This window comes from Leucopleurus acutus, assembly GCF_964270905.1.
Source record: "Leucopleurus acutus genome assembly, chromosome: 6".
NCBI classification, from domain to species: domain Eukaryota; kingdom Metazoa; phylum Chordata; class Mammalia; order Artiodactyla; family Delphinidae; genus Leucopleurus; species Leucopleurus acutus.
Window position 1 is genome coordinate 116,384,775 of NC_139149.1, and position 19,456 is coordinate 116,404,230.

At 50.0% G+C, this 19,456-nt stretch overlaps 1 protein-coding gene across 1 annotated transcript; it reads left to right on the forward strand.

Moving 5' to 3' along the window:
• Nucleotides 1-27: 27 nt before the first annotated feature.
• ASB1 (ankyrin repeat and SOCS box containing 1) lies at nucleotides 28-18,045 on the forward strand (the record flags this gene model as incomplete). The annotated part of the gene is made up of 6 exons (XM_082841615.1): nucleotides 28-51; nucleotides 243-457; nucleotides 4,588-4,734; nucleotides 6,787-7,089; nucleotides 14,019-14,404; nucleotides 15,592-18,045. 6 exons carry the CDS (start codon nucleotides 28-30, stop codon nucleotides 15,795-15,797), a joined length of 1,281 nt encoding a protein of 426 aa, XP_082697741.1. The 3' UTR covers nucleotides 15,798-18,045.
• Nucleotides 18,046-19,456: the final 1,411 nt, after the last annotated feature.

Genomic DNA, 19,456 nt, shown 5'->3' on the forward strand with positions numbered 1-19,456 from the left:
GGCCCGACCAACCAGAGTTCCCAGAACATGCAAATTAGCTCCGTCCCCCAGGTGAGCGTGTTTTCCCAGACTCCTCTACCTCTTCTGTGGCGAAACACAGCCCCGGTGGGGCCCGACGGCGCGCGCCCCCGACAGCCCGCACCCCCGAGCACGCGTCTCCGACAGCGCGCGCCCAGCGCCGGCGCTCGTTCGTCCTCACATCGGGAGCGAAGCGGGAGGTGGACGCCCTGGCGCCCTGCTAGAGGCGCCAGAAGCCCCTGAGGGAGGCGCGCGCCCGCCGGAAGCCGCGCCCCCGACGCGGCCCACGGCCCGAGGCGCCGGAAGTGGTCGCGGTCGCGCTGCTTCCGGTCTGCGGGAGGCGCTCCGGGCGGGGGCTGCGGGGGAGGCGAGTTGCCGACTGGCCGAAGGCCGGCACCTATGGCGGAGGGCGGCGGGCGGGCCGGACCTGGGCTCGCAGGTAACGTGCGCGCGGCCGCCGGGCCCCGGGGCGGCGGGGGGCCGGGGCGGCTGCCCGGGCCGGGGCCCTGCGTGTTGCCCTGCGGCCGGCCGGGGCCCACGGAGCCGCGCCCCGCAGCCGGGGGTCGGTCAGCGCGGCTCACGGGGTGCCCGGCTGCCCGGCTTCGCGAGACCAGCCCTCGCGCCGATGTCCCCTCCTGTGGAACTTGCACCGTAACTGCCAGCCGGCTGGCCTCTAGGGCTGGGTGGGACCCCAACTGTAAAGAGAGGACGTGGGTCATCCTCCAGCTGTGAGCGCAGCGGTCGGGAGAGCCCCCAGAGGTCAGCTCCCGGGAGGGCGGGTGCCTTCTCTCCATCCTGGCATCGGTTCCCCTCAACAACCGCCCCCCTCCCCGCACAGGCCAGGGACAGCGATAACGCCACCCCAGCGAGCTGTCAGTGACACAGCAGGTCCAGGGGCCCTTGCCCACCGGCAGAGGAGGCAGCCGTGCCATAGTTCGGTTTAGGCGGCTCGAAAGGCTCGCGCCCAAAGCAGCCATCTGACTGAGGGTCTCCACCTTGAAATATTCCTGGCAAACAAATGTGAATTTGCGGGGAAGTGCGTTTGCCCGCCTTCGGGAGAGGCTTCCTCTTAACCTGCGGGGTCGGGGGGTGGGCGGAGGTTCCCTCCTTGTCTGTTGTCTCAGTTTTCCCCGGGTACCAAATGCTTCTATGTGCTCTGGACTTTACACGCTCATCTGTGTCTCTGGAGAGATACCCCTCCAAAGAGTTTATTAGTTAGTAATAAACTAAGGAGCTTATTACTCTTAAATGTGCCAAAATTTAAGCTATAATGTTGATTTGGAGACGGGTGCAGGTAGTGCCTTTCATCCCTCCCTCCATCCATTCATTCATCCAACAAACGGTTTATCGAGGACCTGCTATTGGCTGGACCTGGCTGGGGGTGGGGATACTGCAGTGAATACAAATACAAACAAAGCCTCTTCTGTCCTGGGCTTTGGTTGGCATTGACTTTGACCCCAGGGGCAGCCAGGACCTTAGGGTCTGGGACGTCACTTCATGTGAGAGTGCGGGAGGGACTGAGAGGTGTTCACCTGGGGGAAGAGGACTGGCAGCTGCTTCCCAGTGTGGAGAAGAGTCTTGTGGCAGGAAGACCGGCTCTGCCTTACACAGAGGCACTCTTGTCAATATCCAGGTGGTGCTGTTTTACTGTTGAGTGTGTTGCAGGCCTGGGAGTGGAGGGGCCACAGTTAAAGCTTACGTGCTGTGTCGAGTAATTGTGTTGTCATTGGAGAAGCTGATCAGAAAAATGCAAACTGAAAGATATCTTGGAGCTGGAGCTGGGGGAGAGGAGGCTGTGTTGAGCTGGGCAGGTAGTGGGTCAAAAAGAGGCCAGCAAAGGGAGGCCTAGAGGAGAACTTAGCAGAAGTTTGTCAGAGTCTCCTTACACCTTCTGAGTCTTACCCCTACTTTGAACTTCCTCAGCCTGTGCAGTGAAACTGGGATAACTACAGTGGAGGATAGCTACCGAAGGAGCATTGGCATGGGGGCCCAAGGGGTCCTTGATGCCTGCCTGTTGATCTGCTGCAGATCTGGCTGTGGCGTGAGCTCGAGTGAGCCATGCGTTTGTGAACCCCCACTGCTCTGCCCACCTGCCTGTGGCCTTTGTGTCTTACCTCTGCCATTGAACTATCAAATCCTGGAGTGTAAGGAAACGTACGCATCACCCCTGTTGTCCTATGGCCCAGCCTTGTATACAGTAGGTACTCAAAAGAGATTTGATTTGAATATAAAAAGCAACTTCAGCATTGGAGAGAGTCCACCACTAGGACAGCTGGCATGGTGGGGACTTGAATGAAGGCCGTCTGAGTTCATGCTCTTTCCTTATGCCCCTCTCTGTGCAATTATGTTTATAAAGAGATATTTTGGGCTCCAGTGTGAGGTGAAGAACTCAGTTACAGTTGACCCTTGACAACACAGGGGGTGGGGGTTGCCAAACCCCTGCACAGTCAAAAATCCCCATAAAACTTTACAGTTGGTCCTCCATGTTCAAGGTTCTGCCTCTAAGAATTCAGCCAGGGACTTCCCTGGTGGCTCAGTGGTTAAGAATCCGCCTGCCAATGCAGAGGACACGGGTTCGAGCCTGGTCCGGGAAGATCCCACATGCCGCGGAACAACTAAGCCCGTGTGCCGCAACTACTGAGCCTGCGCTCTAGAGCCCGTGAGCCACAACTACCGAGCCCACGTGCCACAACTACTGAAGCCCGCGTGCCTAGAGCCTGTGCTCTGCAACAAGAGAAGCCGCCGCAGTGAGAAGCCTGCGCACAGCAACGAAGAGTAGCCCCCGCTAGCTGCAACTAGAGAAAGCCTGCGCAGCAACAAAGACCCAATGCAGCCAAAAATAAATAAAAAATTAAAAAAAAAAAGAATTCAGCCAACTGCGGATTGTGTAGTGTAGTATGTATTTAGTGAGAAAAATCCATGTGTGAGTGGACCCACATAGCTCAGACCATGCGCTTCAAGGGTCCGCTGTAGGTATCTAATTGTACAAATTTGTTGACTACTGAACAACTTGGGGGTTGATCTGCATGTAACTTCTAGTCTGTCCTCTGCATCTGAGGTTCCTAGGCATCTGTGGATTCAACCAACCACAGACTGTGCAGTATTGTGCTGTTTACTGTTGAAAATATCTACGTGTAAGTGGACCCCTGCAGATGAAACCTGCGTTGTTCAGTGATCAATGGTACTTGTTCTAGTCCATTCAGGATGTAATAACAGAATAGACTGGATGGCTTATAAACAACAGAAATTTATTTCTCACAGCTCTGGTGGTTGGAAGGTCCCAGACTAAGGCACTGGCAGATTGGATGTCTGGTGAGGGCCTGCTTCCTGGTTCCTAGGCGGCTGTCTTCTCACTGTGTCCTCACGTGGTGGAGGGGGTGAGGGAGCTCTCCAGGGTCTCTTTTATAAGGGCACTCATCCCATTCATGAGGGCTCCACTCGTGACCTGAAGGTCCTACCTACTAAAGGTCCTGCCTGTTACTGATCACCTTGGGGGTTAGGACTCCCAGCATATTATCTGGCAGGGCATTTTGGGGGACGCAGACATTCAGCTTATAGCAGCTACTCCTCCCACTCCTCACTGATTTTGCTGCCCATTTCTCACATGCCAAGCTTTCTATACTAAGCTCTTTTCTGGGCAGTTGATTGCTTGATTTATTTATCTTTTTATTCTGATGAGAGAGAATTTCTGTTATCTAGTAGGATAGATCTCCTCTCATACATACAAAAAAACCAAAAAGTGGTTCTTATTTTTATTTCCAAATAAACTTCTAGAAGATTTTTGTCACATCTCATATAAGAACCCCAAAGAGATTTGTTAAACCTCTTAATTTAGTTGGTATCACTTAAAATTTTCCTAGCATTGACTCTCACTCAAGTACATGGTATGGTTTTCACCATTTATTCTAGTCTTTATTGTTTTTTTGTTTTCTATCTTCATTATATAGGGCTGGCTTTCTAGTTGTATGCATGTATTTAAAAATTTTCCTTTTTACTGCGGTGCAGCTTATATTCAGAAAAGTACACCCATCTTAGGTTACGTCAGATTTGTCACTCGCGGGGACTCCCGCGTGGCGAGGCCATTGCCCAGATCACATGGCAGAGTCATTCAGGTTTACAAGCAGCAGTGTTTTTCTGGCTGTTGAGTTATGCCAAAGTCAGGTGTCCTTTTGTAACGTAGCAGCTGATTATATGGTTTTTCCCAACACTAAGACATTCTTGGAATACATTAGAGTAATTTTATGGTGACTTTTTGGATACATATTTTAAATTTCACTTTATTAATATTTAATTTAGGATCTTTATCCTTAACTAGTTTGGGCTTATTATCACCCACCCCATCAAAGTTTTAAAACCTCGCCAGGTTTGGTGTCAGGAGTGTGCTAGCTTCATTAAGGGAAACTTTTTACATTTTCCTGGCTCTGGAAGCTTCTGGAGCAGGGGAATGATGTGTTCTTGAGAGTTGGAGAGCACCCGTGTTGGGGAGAGGCAGGGCTGGCGGCCGAGGGCGACCCCTCACAGTTGGTGCTGGCAAGGCTTCCCTGAGCTGACAGGCGCCCCTCTCTTCAGTGCAGGTCCGAATCTGAAGGAGTGGCTGAGGGAGCAGTTTTGTGACCATCCGCTGGAGCACTGTGAGGACACGAGGCTCCACGATGCAGCCTACGTGGGGGACCTCCAGACCCTCCGGAGCCTGCTGCAGGAGGAGAGCTACCGGAGGTGAGCGCCGCTGCCCGCCCCGGGGCTGCCCAGGGTTTGGCCTGTGGGTCTGCACGCAGCTAAGGCTCGGGAGCTGTGAGGGAGGCCCAGTGGTCTCCGATTTGCAGGTGGAGACCCTGAGCGTTTCCACTTTCCGAGGGTGGGATAAAAGGGGACTGCCGGAAGCGTGGTCAGACTTGTAGGCGACAGCCTGATGGCGAGGGCAGAGAGACCCGAGTTCAAGTCCAGTTCTGTCACCTTTATATTTTCCAGCAACTTCTGGTGCTCTCTGGGCGTCAGCTTCCCTGATGTTACCCTCGACGACAGCGTCATTACTGTCTTCAACAGCGGCCCTGCTCCCTTGCGAGTCTCTTCTGGCTCTTTATCCTAAGGCGCATGCATAAATTCTCCTCCCTTAATTATTGCATCGTTATCCCCCTTTGGGTCCGGACTTCCTGATGGAGCAAACCTGTAGAGCTCCTGACGCGCTCTCCTCTGGCTTCTCAGGGCCTCAGTCATCTGCCTCCAGGGCCTGGGGCTCAGCCTCTGGCCAGCTGTCTCATTACCCAGGGACACGCTCCTTTTGTTGGTAGCGCCCTGCGTGTTGCCTTGCCACATCCTGCTAGCTCCTCCAGACCGGCTCAAGCCCCTCATGGCATCGGAGTCTTGCTGTTACTTTTCCCCACTCGAGACACCCGGGGAGCACGGAGACTGCCTGTGCTCCGTGTGTCTAAGACTGGAGTCTCAAGTAGACTTGAAACTCACCTGCAAGCAGAAAATCCTTCAGGCTCTTTCTGTGTTTCTGTTTCCCCTCCAGGGCTAGGATGCCAGTGAGTTGATAGAAGCAATGCCTGTGTATTGATACTGAAACTTATACCACTTTTCGTGGGTAGTTCCCAAGAGAAGGATTTCTAACAATACAAGAATAGGTGTCTCTTCTTTCCCTTCTAATGTCTTAGCATTATTTCGTTAGAATAGATATTCATGTTAAAAATAAAAAAGCTCCAAAGAGCCAGAAAGGATCGTCATAAAGAGAAATGAGGTGGATTGCACACGAATATTTAACATGAATGACTCAAGTCCAAAGAAAACCTTAAATTTGCAGATATAACAGTAGAATAGAGTTAAGCTACTAAAATAGACCAAGTATGTTCATATTGCTTTTTCAAGTACCGTTTTTCTTTCACTCAGGTTCAGTGAATCTCTGGTTTCTTGACGATATTTTGCTCTTGCTATGTAGTTCTTCGGTGATGAGTCCTTGGAGCATTCCTTGGCCTCCTTGGCTAGTGGAAGCTAGTAACCAGCTGAAGGAGGAACCCTGACCTGTTGCATGTTTTTGGGTCACTGCTTTAGTGATCTGTATTCCTCAGCTTTGTTCAGAGCTGCACTGGGAGCTTGAGGTGAAGAGCCTCAGCTGGTGACATGATGGGTCCATGCATTGCATGACCCTGGCATCCCTTGATGGGGAGTTGTGGTCTGAGTGTCACTTGCAATGAGGGCTGAGCCTGGACGGTTTCCCTCTGCTGCTGCTGGCCAGGAGTGTGGTGATTCCTGCAGGCTGTCCTTTGTGCTGTGTCAGAGGTAGAGGGACCACAGTGGTCACCTAGCCCCAGTGAGGATACCGAGGCCCAGAGAGCGGTCCAGCCTCAGGCCTTCACAGGTAGTAGCTGGTGAAGAGGGGCCTCGGGGCCCTGACCCAGGTCCCGAGCAGCTATGCTGTCCTCCATCCTGCGCTGCCTCCCGGGCAGGCCCTTCTCCCCTTCGTGGAGCAAAGAGCTTTGGACGCGAGTCAGGAAATTGGAGATCTTAACTCTAGTGCTCAGCAGTCTTACCTGCGCCTCGAATCTCCTCATCTGCAGAACTGGGCTCTTAATTTATTGCCTGTCTTGCCTCAGGCGTGGACCCAGCAGGGTGGCTATGTGAAAGCATTTCATGAAACGAGCACCTGGAAGCACTATTAAAGCGAAGGCTGCCCTCCTGCTCCCTGTCTCAGGATCCCACCTGAGAGGAGCTGGAGCGGCTGGCCGGTCTCCCAGCACCCCTCCCAGCCTGGCTCCCTGTGCTCTCTCTCAGCCGCATCAACGAGAAGTCTGTGTGGTGCTGCGGCTGGCTGCCCTGCACACCACTGCGCATCGCGGCCACTGCAGGCCACGGGAACTGCGTGGACTTCCTGATCCGGAAGGGGGCTGAGGTGGACCTGGTGGACGTGAAGGGACAGACGGCCCTGTACGTGGCCGTGGTGAACGGGCACCTGGAGAGCACCCAGATCCTTCTGGAAGCCGGCGCCGACCCCAATGGAAGCCGGCACCACCGCAGCACCCCTGTCTACCACGCCTCCCGGGTGGGCAGGGCAGACATCCTGAAGGCCCTCATCAGGTCAGTACCACAGGGGCCGGGCCACCATTGCCCTTGTGATGGCCACCACGGGGAGCGTGGCCGCATCAGCACGTTCTCGCAGCCACATTCTCATTTCTTGTTTTCTGCATTTGCCTTTTTTTCCTCTCTCTCTCTCCAATTAGACTTGTTAGAGGATTTGTCTGTTTTGTTAGTCTTTCTAAAGAGCTGCTTCTTAGCTTTATCAGTTCTCTTATTTTTTTACTTACTGATTAATTTCTGTTTTTATCTTTATTTTTTCCCATTTTCCTTAATTTTACTTAATATTTTCCCTAATTTTCTGAGTTGCATGCTTATTCATTTTTTTCTTGATTAATAATGTAAACTTTCAAGGTTATGAATTTACCTTTGCCTATAGCTTTGGCTGTGTCTGCTAAGCTTTTTTCTTTTTCTTTTTCTTTTTTTTTTTTTTCCTTTGCAGCACGCCGGCCACTCCGTGGCATGTGGGATCTTCCCGGACTGGGGCAGAAACCCGTGTCCCCTGCATCAGCAGGCGGACTCTCAACCACTGCGCCACCAGGGAAGCCCTTCTTTGGGCTTTTTTAAAGTTATTTTTTAATGTCCAACTACGTTGTTGTGGATACTTGTAACAAAGTATATAACCACAGGGTTTTATTTGTATAGTACAAGATGACAGCCTCAGTTATGTTATTCAGACTTCCTCTCTCTTTTGTTTTTACATCTTTAACCATTGGATCTTCCCCAAATTCAGAGAAGTCTGTTAGTCTGTAAGTACTGTTGTGATTTGCCAGTTTCCCCTTGTATTTCTAATAATTTTGCTGACCGTATTTTGATGCTCGTTGGGCTCATGGAAGTTCTTGCTTATGGATTGTGCCCTTTATCAAACCAAAAGGAAACCATTGGTTTCTTTGAGGCTCATTTATGTAGCATTCTGTAACTTTTAGTTTTCATCTTAGTGGGTTTAAGTAATTCTTTGTGAGCTCACTTTTACTGTTTGACTGTCTGGGATTCTTTTGTTTTTTTAGGTGATACAAATGAACTTTTATTTCACACTTCAGGAAGTGGATAGTCTCCGAGAACTGCAAAATGGGGTGAAAAGCAAGAAGCTTTTGTAGGATAAAGGGATTCTTTGTTTTTTAATACAGTTAACATTGTTGCCATAGCTGATGTTAGGTCTATTACTGTTGTCTTTCTGTGTCTTAACTGTACCTTTATTTTATATCTTTTTTCCATGATCTGTGTTTTCTTTGCTTTCCCTTTCTGTGGTTTTAGACGGTTTCTGGTCTTCTTTTAATTGTACTAACGGTTACCTTTTTAAAAATTTGAGCCAGATTGCATTTTCAGTCTCAGTCTCATGTCTCCAGTGACTTCTTTCTACTAAAGATGCTTCCCTGCCCAACAGCCCCCGCCACCCCCACCACCGCCCCCCGGCTCTGGAGGCTGGCTGTTCTGTGGCTGGACTGAGTGCAGTTCAGGTAGCCCGTTGTCGGTGTGGGAAAGTATTACAGGAGAGCGTTACAGCATCGTTGCGGGCTGCATTGGGGGTGTTCTGAGGAGCAGGGACCTGGCGTCCCCCTCGCCCAGTGCAGGACATCCTTTTTTAAATTAGGTACTGAGAATATATTTATTATATCAAAAGGATTTATATATTAAATGGCTATGGAATTGAGTTTTGGAAAGATAATTGAGGATGGTATGGTGGTTATACTGGAGGGTGATGAAGACGTGATGATGCTTTTTTCCCCTTCTTTTGAAGGATTTCTAGCCTGATCATCTAAATCACCTCAGTCCCGTATCTTTGCATCTTGGAGAATGTAAGTCATTAATTTGGAAATGTTTCTCAGTAGGATCAATCCATGAAATTTCATCTTGGTTCCAGAAATCCCATAGGGCATTTCAGTCAATTCATGATGCGCAACTGCTTTGAATTAACTGCAGGCTTGACTTTCAGAGATATTTACAGGTGCCCTTCCTGAGGAAACGTTACTAAGACATTTTGCTGCCCCGCTGGAGTACAGGACATTGCTTTTACAGTGAGGTACCAAGAGCATATATTATTCTGTTGAAGAGTTTTCTGGATTCTAAATTACCAGATAATTGACTTTTGGAAAATGGGGTTAAGTTACTGAACAGCTAATACAATCTAAACACAATCTAAACGCAACTCCTGCCTCTTCCCTGTGTCATTGTCCCTCATAGGCAGGGCTCTCTTCGGTCACTGTTGTGATTTGGTGTCCCTCTGCAAGTAACCTCCATTTTGTTACTTCTCATTTCCCTTGATATATATTACTGATGTTTTTTTAAAAAGGTAAGGAGTGGTATTTCTGTATGTGCAAAAGTTATACTGATTTATTGAGTCGTCCCGGTGGTTCCTTGCCAGTGATACTAAAAGCAGTAGGGGAATTTTGGAAAATATTCAGGATTAAAATTAACTGGATCCCATCCATTATATTTTTATGAGTGGATGAAGGACTGTCTTTCCCACAGCTCAGCTAATACCAGATTGTCATATTGCCCCAAATTACAAACATTCTAGAAGACATAGCCGTAAGAATAAGGAGGCAAAACAATGTCGCTGCTTGGAATCTAGTTCTCTTAATTGATTGAGTGTGTGAAATGAAATTTCGGCTTCTGCTTGGTTTGGTATGTGTTTTAGAATGTTTCTCTTGTCACTCCTAGGATATCTTGGAGAACATTGGGTGATACTTGCATTTGTAGTGGCTGACGATGCTGCATGGCGTCAGTGGGGAAGCAGGTTGTCGTGAGCTCATTGGTCTGTGTGCTGTCCTTTGTCTTCCTCAGCTCTGTGCTGCTGACAGGCAGCAGTGTCGCTTCTAGGGGCAAGTTCCTCCGGATGCTTGCAATAGTGCTGAAGAGACGGGTGATAAAACATGATTGCTGGCTGTGAGTGTTGGCCAGCTATTTCTATTAAGGCATGGAAAACGATGCTCTCCCCTCCGCCCGGGCCCCTGTGTGTCAGGCCCCATCATCATTACTGCCTACATTTTGTCATTTCCTAATTCAGATGAAATATGTGATGACAAAATTTGTGAGGCATTGCAGCACTGTCTAGGGCAGTGGAAGCTCAAGTACGCGGGTGCTGGCTAATGTTTACTCACGGAAGAGGTGGGTAACGCCTTTTGGGTAGCAGTCTCACGGAAGTGGGGCTGTGCTCTTCTCATTACATCCTCTCAGGCTGCACATGTTTCAGTTGGTCCCAATACTGCTGCTGTTCACTTTCATCTTTTGGTTAAGGTGGCGTCTGCCAGCTTTTTCCATTGTAAAGCTCCTCTTTTTCCCTCAGCGATTAAAAAATATTTTTGTGGCTCGGTACTTGGGAACCATGTATATATCCTGTTCCTCATCAGATTTTTAATTTATTCATTTATTTATGTTAGACTCATGGTTTCCTGTGGAGTTACAATTATTCTAGGCTCTTGTGTACTTTGCCTGGTTCACCCCTGGAATTAGTCATTTCTCCAAGGAATCCTGGTTTCTGTTTGTGGCGAATGCTATTTAAAAGCCAAGGTGTGGACACTAGGAGTGCCTATTGCTTATGGGGTGTCACTGTTTTCAGCTTCTCCTACTGGACAGAGCTAAGGTTACTTAAACATGTTTCTGTCTACATTTCTGTATCTATTATACATTGACAGTTAAAGAGTTCACCCTGATGCCTCTAATCCAATCCAGCACCACAGGGTTCATCCTACTTTTCTCCCTTTCCAAATTTATTATTCTTTTGCAACATTGAGAGACCTGGTTCCCTTACCTTTAACATGTTAACTTACTTTGCCAATCCCCCATATTGAACCAGTCTCCTATGCTGCTGCCCCTCCCACACATGCCTCCTCCCCCGCCGCGGGCTGTAGCACCGTTGCAAGGCAGCGTCCTTAGAAGCACCCTCTTCACTCGGCCATGACTCCAACAGCTTGAGCAGGCCGCCCTCCCTGCTGTAGTCAGCGGCCCCCGCCTAGTGTAAAATGACCCAGTTGGTAGTTTGTGCTTGGCCTGGGAGAACCCTAAATGTCCCATAGAAAGCCATGTATTTGGGCGTCCTTGGGTGCAAGGACAAGGGCAGGTCCCTTGAGGGGATCCTGAAGGCTCTGCCTGTAGAGTCGTTTAGAGATTGGCTCTGCTGGAAAAGGAGGCTTCCGGGTCAGGCGGCCGCTGCGTCGGCCTGTGTGAGATTCATCCTCACATCTGGGCTGTCTCTGGGAGTCAGAAGAGGAGAGCTCCCGGGCAGCCATACAGATCAGCTCAGGGACTGTCATCAACGCTCCCACCTCTGGCGGCTGCGCGAGGCTGCCTTGCTGTGCATCCTGTCCTGGGTCCTTCTAGGTGACTCTGCTGGGAATGGGCTGGCTCCTCTGGAGGCTCAGTGCCTGAAGGGAAGAGCCGCCCTGGCGGGCAGCACGCAATGGCACCAACTGGGTACACAGTTGCGGTAAAGTATTTCTTTCTGCTTTGCAGTTTCTAAGGATTGCTGTTTAATTTTTTTTTTTTCTTTTTTCTTCTTTTCTTTTTTCTTCTTTTTTCTTTTTTCTTTCTTGCAGGCCTCTCACTGTTGTGGCCTCTTTCGTTGCGGAGCACAGGCTCCGGACGCGCAGGCTCAGCGGCCATGGCTCACGGGCCCAGCCGCTCTGCGGCATGCGGGATCTTCCCGGACCGGGGCCCGAACCCGTGTCCCCTGCATCGGCAGGCAGACTCTCAACCACTGCGCCACCAGGGAAACCCCTAATTTTTTATAGTATGTATTTACATGGTTCCAAAGTCAAACCTATAAAACAAAGTATATTAAAAGCAGTCTAGCTTCTATCCTCATCTGCTTCGTCCCTGCCCTATAGATAACCATTTAAAAAGTTGTGTGGTTTATCCTTCCATCATTAAAAATTAGGCAGGTATGTGTCTAGGTGTGTATCATGCACACATTGGTATTGCAGCCTCCTCCCCAGGATAAACAGTGGCATACTTCACGTTCATCGTCCTGCTTTTCTCACTTATCAGGGTGTCCTGGAGGTCACTGCAGAGCAGTCCTTAGCCCTGGTCCTCCTTCCTTTTCAGATGGTACAGTGCTCCTTTATGTGGATGGGCCAGGCCCTCTTGACGAACCTGTGGCTCGCTTCCTGCCTTTGGCTATTACGGGTGCTGTTTTAATGAATTGCCTTGTGTACGCATCTTTTCAGAGTTTTGCAAATGTGTCTTGGGACTAGATTCCAGGAGTTGTGATTGGTGCGTCAGAGGGTACATACATAGGAAGTTTGCCAGCTATCACCAGATTTCCCTCTACAGGGATTGCTGCATTATGCCTGGCCCCCAGCGATGAATAAGACTTCCTTTTTCTTTAAAGCTCGGTCAATAAGTTTTTGGATTTTTCCCAATCTGATAGGTGAGAAGTGGTATCTCCGAGTAGTTTTAATTTGCATTTCTGTTATGAGTGAGGCTGAGCATCTTTTCATCTGGTTGAGAGCTGTTTGCACGTGTCTGTATCCATCTCTGGCTCATTTATCTATAGAGCTGTTGATCTTTTCCTTTTAGAAGGTCTTTATATATTAAGGATGTAACATTTCCCCCAGTTTGTAACTTACTGTTTTACTTTACTTATGTTAAAAAAGCTTTGTTTTTATATCTTTTCCTGATCTTCCAAATCAACTTTATAATCAACTTATGTAGCTCCAGGGATGTTATTTTTATGTATTTACATTTATAGTCAACTTATTTAGTTCTGGGGAGGGTATTTTCATTTATATAATAAACTTAGGGAAAATGACATCTTAATGATATTGAGTCTTCTTGTCTAAGACTACGGTATGTCTTTCTATTTCCTTAGGTCTACTTATGTGACTTTCAGTAGTATTTTATAATTTTACTCATGCAAATTTTGGACATATACTGTTAAGTTTATGCTTAGATAGCTCATTTTAAAATTTATTTTGCTATCAGAAATGAGGTCTTTTTCATTTTATCTTTCAACTTGTTTTTGTTTGTATATAGAAGGCTGTTGGTTTAAAACTTGCTATTTTAATAAATTCTCTCATTGCTTGTTAACTGCATTTTCATTAATTATTTAAGGCTTTCCAGACAGTTATATTCTCTGTAAATAGGGAAAGTTTTACCTCTTCCTTTCCAATTTTAGTCAGCTAATTGCTTTCTCTTGTCTAATTGCACTAGTACTTAAAAAAAAAAAAAGAGTCTTTAAAACGAGTGGGCTGGAAAGTGGGGCTGTGTACCTTGCTCCCGGCAGAGCTGCTGCTTGTGTTTCCCTGCTAGGCGAGAGGCTGACTTCTGGGTTGAGGAAATATTTTTTATCATGTTAAGGAAATATCCCTTACTTTCTTTTTTATTAAGTATTTGCAAACATGCTTAAGTGTTGAGTTTTGTTATATGCCTTTTTTTTTTGCATCTATGGAGATAATCATGGATTTTCCCCTTAGTTCTATGAATATGATGGATTATGTTAATAGAGTTTCTAATTTAAGAACTACCCCCTGGAATAACCCCCATGAGGTCATTGTATGTTGCTTTCTTAATGTTTTTAGATTCTCTTTGCTAACATTTTATTGGAGATTGTTAAGTTGATATTCATAAGTGCAGTTAGTTGGTAGTTTTTCTTTATGGTGAGGCCTTTGTCAGGTTTGGAGATTATTGTTTTGTTAATTTCATAAGCTGAATTTGGAAGTTTTCCTTCTTTTTCTTTGCTTTGAAATAGTTAAAATAGCCATGGGATTGTTGGATCTTCAAAGGTTTGAAAGAACTCCCTTACGAGTTCTTTTGCGTGAGTGGATTCCAAGGTTCCTAACTACCGTGGTACCTGCTGGTGGTCACGGGACCACTGTGACTGGGGGGCTCTCCAGTGCTCCCAGTTCGGGCCCATCTCCACCGGGTGCCGTGAGGATGCGTTGACTGCGGTTGGCCTGCTGTGAGGTCTCACTGTCCGTGTGTCTACCCTGCAGGTACGGGGCCGATGTCGACGTCAACCACCACCTGACTCCTGACGTCCAGCCGCCTTTCTCCCGGCGGCTCACCTCCTTGGTGGTCTGCCCCCTGTACATCAGCGCAGCCTACCACAACCTCCAGTGCTTCAAGCTGCTCCTGCAGGCTGGGGCAAACCCGGACTTCAACTGCAATGGTCCCGTCAATACGCAGGGCTTCTACAGGGGCTCCCCCGGGTGCGTCATGGATGCCGTCCTGCGTCACGGCTGTGAGGCGGCCTTCGTTAGCCTGCTTGTGGAGTTCGGAGCCAACCTGAACCTGGTGAAGTGGGAATCCTTGGGCCCAGAGTCGAGAGGCAGAAGGAAGGTAGACCCTGAGGCTCTGCAGGTCTTTAAAGAGGCCAGAAGTAAGTGGTCTTAGTTGAACTCTGACTGGCAGTCTCTTCAGGTCAATTGAATGAACCAAGTTGTAGCAATTTAAAAAAAAACAACCTCCAGCTAAGCACTCGGTCACGGCCTTCAGCGAGGACTAGGAATTTTCTAGAATGGTCTTCCAGATTGGTCTTCTCTCTTTAAATTCCCAGACACTAAGATTTAATACCAAGAAACCTATCAAAGTGCATGTTCTCAGAGCTCCTAGAATTATGTTCTCTTTACCCCTTTGCGCTGCTTTGTGATCCCCGATTCTTTCACTGCTGTTTATGGCTTTTAAGTGTTTTTGCTTTACAACAAATCGCAAGCCCTTCCTTCTCTAGGGCGCCTCACGTCCCCTTCTTCGGTTCCACTCAAATACCATTGTTCTGCATTGTGTGCTAAGTATGATTTTTGTTAGAATGAGGCGTACAGTTTGCTTATTCATGAAGAAGGATTTTGCCAGTGAATTAAGTTGATGGCCAGGGAGTTTGCAGTTGATCCGTGGCTTGGTACTTGTTGTCGTTCTCTCTCCAGGACTCAGAAGTTGACCCTGTGCGCCCCCTGACCTGCCCACACCCTGCCCCTTTCCCGTCTGGGTCTTGAGGGCATCTGGGTGACCACCTTTTCCCCAGTCCCTTGGCTCTCGCAGAACTTATGTTTGTTGTGTTCTTGTTACTGGCTTTCCTTAAACCAGTCATTAAAGCATGGTCCTGTTGAGGCTTCCCCAAAAGAGTTGCTGGCTGGTCAGCTGGAGCCACACTGACAGAGTTAGGCTCCCTGTGTTCAGGCCTGTTGCACAGGCAGAGACACGGCGAGGCTGTTTCGACCAGAGCAAAACTGTCAGCCTGCCCTCCTCCTGTGTTGCTCGGCCCGTCCCCTTCAGACCCCCTTGGAGCTTCTGGGAGGGACCAAGAGCAGAGGCTGACAGAGGGCAGAGGGCAGTCTGTCACACCTGCTGGGGCGTGCAGTGGCCAGCTCTGTTTCTCTGTCTAGGGAGTTCCACAGAGTTGAGCAGATAACAAGACCTTCCTCACCAGGGCCTGCTCTCCTCTGGAGGTGGGAAGTGGCAGCGAGCGTTGGCGCAGCCCCGCTTGTCCTCGCAGCCAGCCTTTGGTCTGTGGGGTTAGGAGAGGCGTTTAACCTCTCCCTCTGTCTCTCCCTTTCTTCCCATGCGTTCCAGGTGTCCCCAGGACCTTGCTCAATCTGTGCCGCGTGGCCGTGAGAAGAGCGCTTGGCAAATACCGACTCCATCTGATTCCCTCGCTGCCTCTGCCAGACCCCATAAAAAAGTTCCTGCTGTATGAGCAGAACTCGCGAGCGGCGGCTGACTGCAGCGGGGAGGAAGCCGTCTCCAGAGCCAGTCGACACCGGTTCCTGCCCCTGTGACCACGTCCTGTGCTGCTGCCTAAACCCCACCTGGCTGCTGGTGAAGCGGAATCAGCCTCGTCCTCATGGATTGCATCCCATCTCAGGTGCTTGGGGCGCCGGACAGTCCTTAGGTCGGTATCAGCCGAAAGGCTCGTACAAAATTAATTTTGTTCTCCCTCAATGTCTGTGTTTTGGAAATTAATGAAATGGGCCTCGAAATGTGAGCAAGTTCGGGCTGAGCTTGGAGGCCTGCTGACTTCCCCAGGAGGGGGAACTAGCACCGTGCAGGGCTGTGCTGCTGCGTTTGCCTCTCAGCTTGATTAACGCGAAACGAAAAGGAGTCTTGCTATAAAAGTACGGAGAGGCACTTCCTGAACTTACTAGTTTGTTTCCCCTGCTGCTGGGGTAGACGTGTGACATTTATCATGCGCACCCCGTTTCCTTGCCGCTTCACTGTTCTCTCCTTGTGGCGGAGGCGCCATATTAATTGTCTTCATTCAAGGATGGTTTCCTGGCCACGTGGATGGGCTTTACTGCCTCAAAGTCAATACTTGCATTTGTTCACAGCCTCTTTAGGTAACGCTCAGAGTTCTGCAGCGCTGCACCTGTCTGATACCCACCTGTGCCTAGCATCATGCCAACAGGTCTCATGAGTTCTCTGCCATTTCACTTTGGGGAGCTTCCAGACAGTTGATTGATTTTAGGAGGCCAACGCTGAAATAGCCAGTAATTGACTGCCTACATTCGGACCAAGGACTGTCCAACAGCATTCACTGCCAGTTCTAAAAGAGGAAGATGCCTGCGGCGCTGTCTTCTCGTCCCTGCACATACCAGAAAGTGCAGACTTCAGTCATCTCTGGATGGCTCTAAGCTCTCAGTTGCTTTGTGTTCAGTGGACAGAACATCTGCTGTTTGGTTGATTGAGCTTCACTGTTTTGGACCTAATGTCTTGGTAGTTGCTCCTAGAACCGAAGAGAGGGGACAGCAGCGAGGTCAGAGGGCTTCCCCTGGCCTGCTGGGGGTGGTGAGAAGTGAGAGGGATGAGCTGGCTTGTCACCTGACGGACGGCTCGGCTGTGGGCAGGGCTCACTCACACCTGGGCTGCGTGGCCAGGTGTGTGGCCATGTCGGCACAGGTGGGCCAGAGGCTGCCTCTTCGGAGCATCCAGGTGCTGCTGTTTCCAGGGAAATCACATCTGGTAATTTGAGGCCTCAGGGCCATTGTGTGGATCTATGGTGATTCTGACCTTTAGAAGTGTTTAGAAACGGGCAGATTTCAAATCTGAGTTTGGATTTTCTGCAATAAGAGAAATCTAATTTGTATCAATTGAACTAATGATAGGGGTTTATTTAATTATTAGCGTCATTATGTGTCTTCACCGACCAGACAGGCAATGTCTGGTCATTGTCTTCTGTGGCTCGAGGATGGAATTCTGAACTCCACCTCCTGTGTCACGGATGGACGTGTGTTGGAAAGCCAGGCTGGCCCGTATATGTACGTATGAGGTCTGAGCGGGGGCCGTCGATGATTTGGGGGGGCCAGCGTAGCCGCTGGAGGCTTCACCTCATTACAAGCGGTGGCCAAGGCGTAAGTGTTGGATGGCATCTGAGGCCCGAGCCCAGGCTGTGTGCTGCTCCTCAGGACGGGGAGCCTGCTTGGCTGGTCGCATTCAGAGCTTGGAGTCAGGGGAGGCTTCCTGAGAGGAGAGGCGCTGCGGGCGGGCGGCCGATGGGGCCCTTTGCAGCCGGAGCTGAGTGCTGCAGGGCTTCAGCCCGGGCCGGGGATCAGCTGCCGTCCTGTGGCACGTGTGGTGGGACCACACCCGAGCTGGGCTGCGGCTGGGCCAGGAGCTGCGGGGAGCTGGGGCTCTGCCTGCCCTTAGGGAAGGGTTGTGTGGAAGCTCGAGCCACCCAGAGGTGGGCTGGGCCGCTGGAGGGGGCTTCGTGTCACTGGGGGTGTGTCAACGCTGGCTTGTCACCTCCGTGGTCGGGCTGAGAGAGGTGTATCAGGAGTGGTTAGCTCCCCTTACTTTTTTTTTTTAAAGATGTTGGGCGTAGGAGTTTATTAATTAATTAATTTATTTTTGCTGTGTTGGGTCTTCATTTCTGTGCGAGGACTATCTCTAGTTGTGGCAAGCGGGGGTCACTCTTCATCGCGGTGCGCGGGCCTCTCACTGTCGCAGCCTCTCTTGTTGCGGAGCACAGGCTCCAGACGCGCAGGCTCAGTAGTTGTGGCTCACGGGCCCAGCTGCTCCGCGGCATGTGGGATCCTCCCAGACCAGGGCTCGAACCCCTGTCCCCTGCATTAGCAGGCAGATTCTCAACCACTGTGCCACCAGGGAAGCCCCTCCCCTTACTTTTAAGCTCTTGCAGCTGCCCTTTGGCTTGGGGTCCCTGCGGGTGAGCCTTGCTGCAGGCTTGCAGGACATTCTGAGTTTGCCCTGCTTGGTGTTTTCTTCAGGGGTCTGTTAGGGACAGAGCCTCCCCAGCCCGGCCCTGGGTAGGAGGGTGTCTCTGTTCTCAGACCTTCTGGAAAGCCGCATCTGGGAATGCTGCCAGTGCGGGGGTCCCAGCCATGCCGGTGCGACCTTGGGGCTGCACCAGTGGAGTGGGCGTCAGCCTCCTTTGCAGGTGAAGTGAGTGCAGGGCTTGCTTCTGGGGTTTGGAACTGTTTTTCTGGGATCTCTCTGGAAGGAGTGGACTGAGTCGACGCTCATTGTTGGGCCTGGCCCAGAGCTGGCCGCGGAGGCAGTGGGACTGGGGAGAGGTTGAGCTGGGGAGTGGGGCCCCCGAGCATGGTGTGCTCAGGGCCGGTCCACAGGGGCCAGGGCCTCAGCTCTTCCTTTGCAGAGACAGGTTGGCTTTCTCTTTGTGCAGCCAACTTTTAGAGATTTTTTCACAATCCCAGCAACTTCGAGGTTCAGGCTCTAGTTTGACATTTCACAGCTGCCAAACCTGAATCTGAACATAACGTAGATAGCTGCTTAAGGCCATTCCTGCTTGTTTTGAGTGACGCTTTGCTAAAGCTCCCTTTCTCTTTTGTTGGCAGAGATAGGATCCAGAATAGGCAAGAGTAACTCTCTCCATCAGAGCACTTTATAAAATCATGTTTCTGAGCCCTGGGGCCCCAGCCCCACACAGCCAGGAAATGTGGTGGTACTTGATGAGGCTGCGGCCCCAGAGCCCTCCGCAGGGAGGGGCATGATGCACCAATGGGAAGGAGCCCGAGGTCCCCCCAGCCTGGTCCCGGCAGTGTCCTGCTGTGTCCCTGCTGGGGCGCCTGCCGGCCACTGAACGGAGTCCTGTGCCTGGGCCTTGGCTGCTGCAGACGGGCGGGGGGTGGGGGGGGGGCGGGCGGGGGGTGGTGGAGGCAGCGCTGACACCTCTGAGAACCTCTGAGAATTCAGCTGTGGCATCCTGGGTGGCGTTTCTGCATGTATTTCCAGAACCATCAGTGTCATACATATCTGTGCCTTTTCATATTACTTATGCTATTTATGTATTTATTTACTTATGTATGCCCTACCTTGTTCCAGAAAAGGGTTTAAGGCAGTGATGCTTATTTTTTGATGTTCTCTTTTGACATTTGATAAGTTGTAGTCAACATGCGCTTGTTGTTAAACAGGTAGTTTTAAAAAAGGAAAGGACAATTAGCAGTTTCCTGATGTTGAATATGTT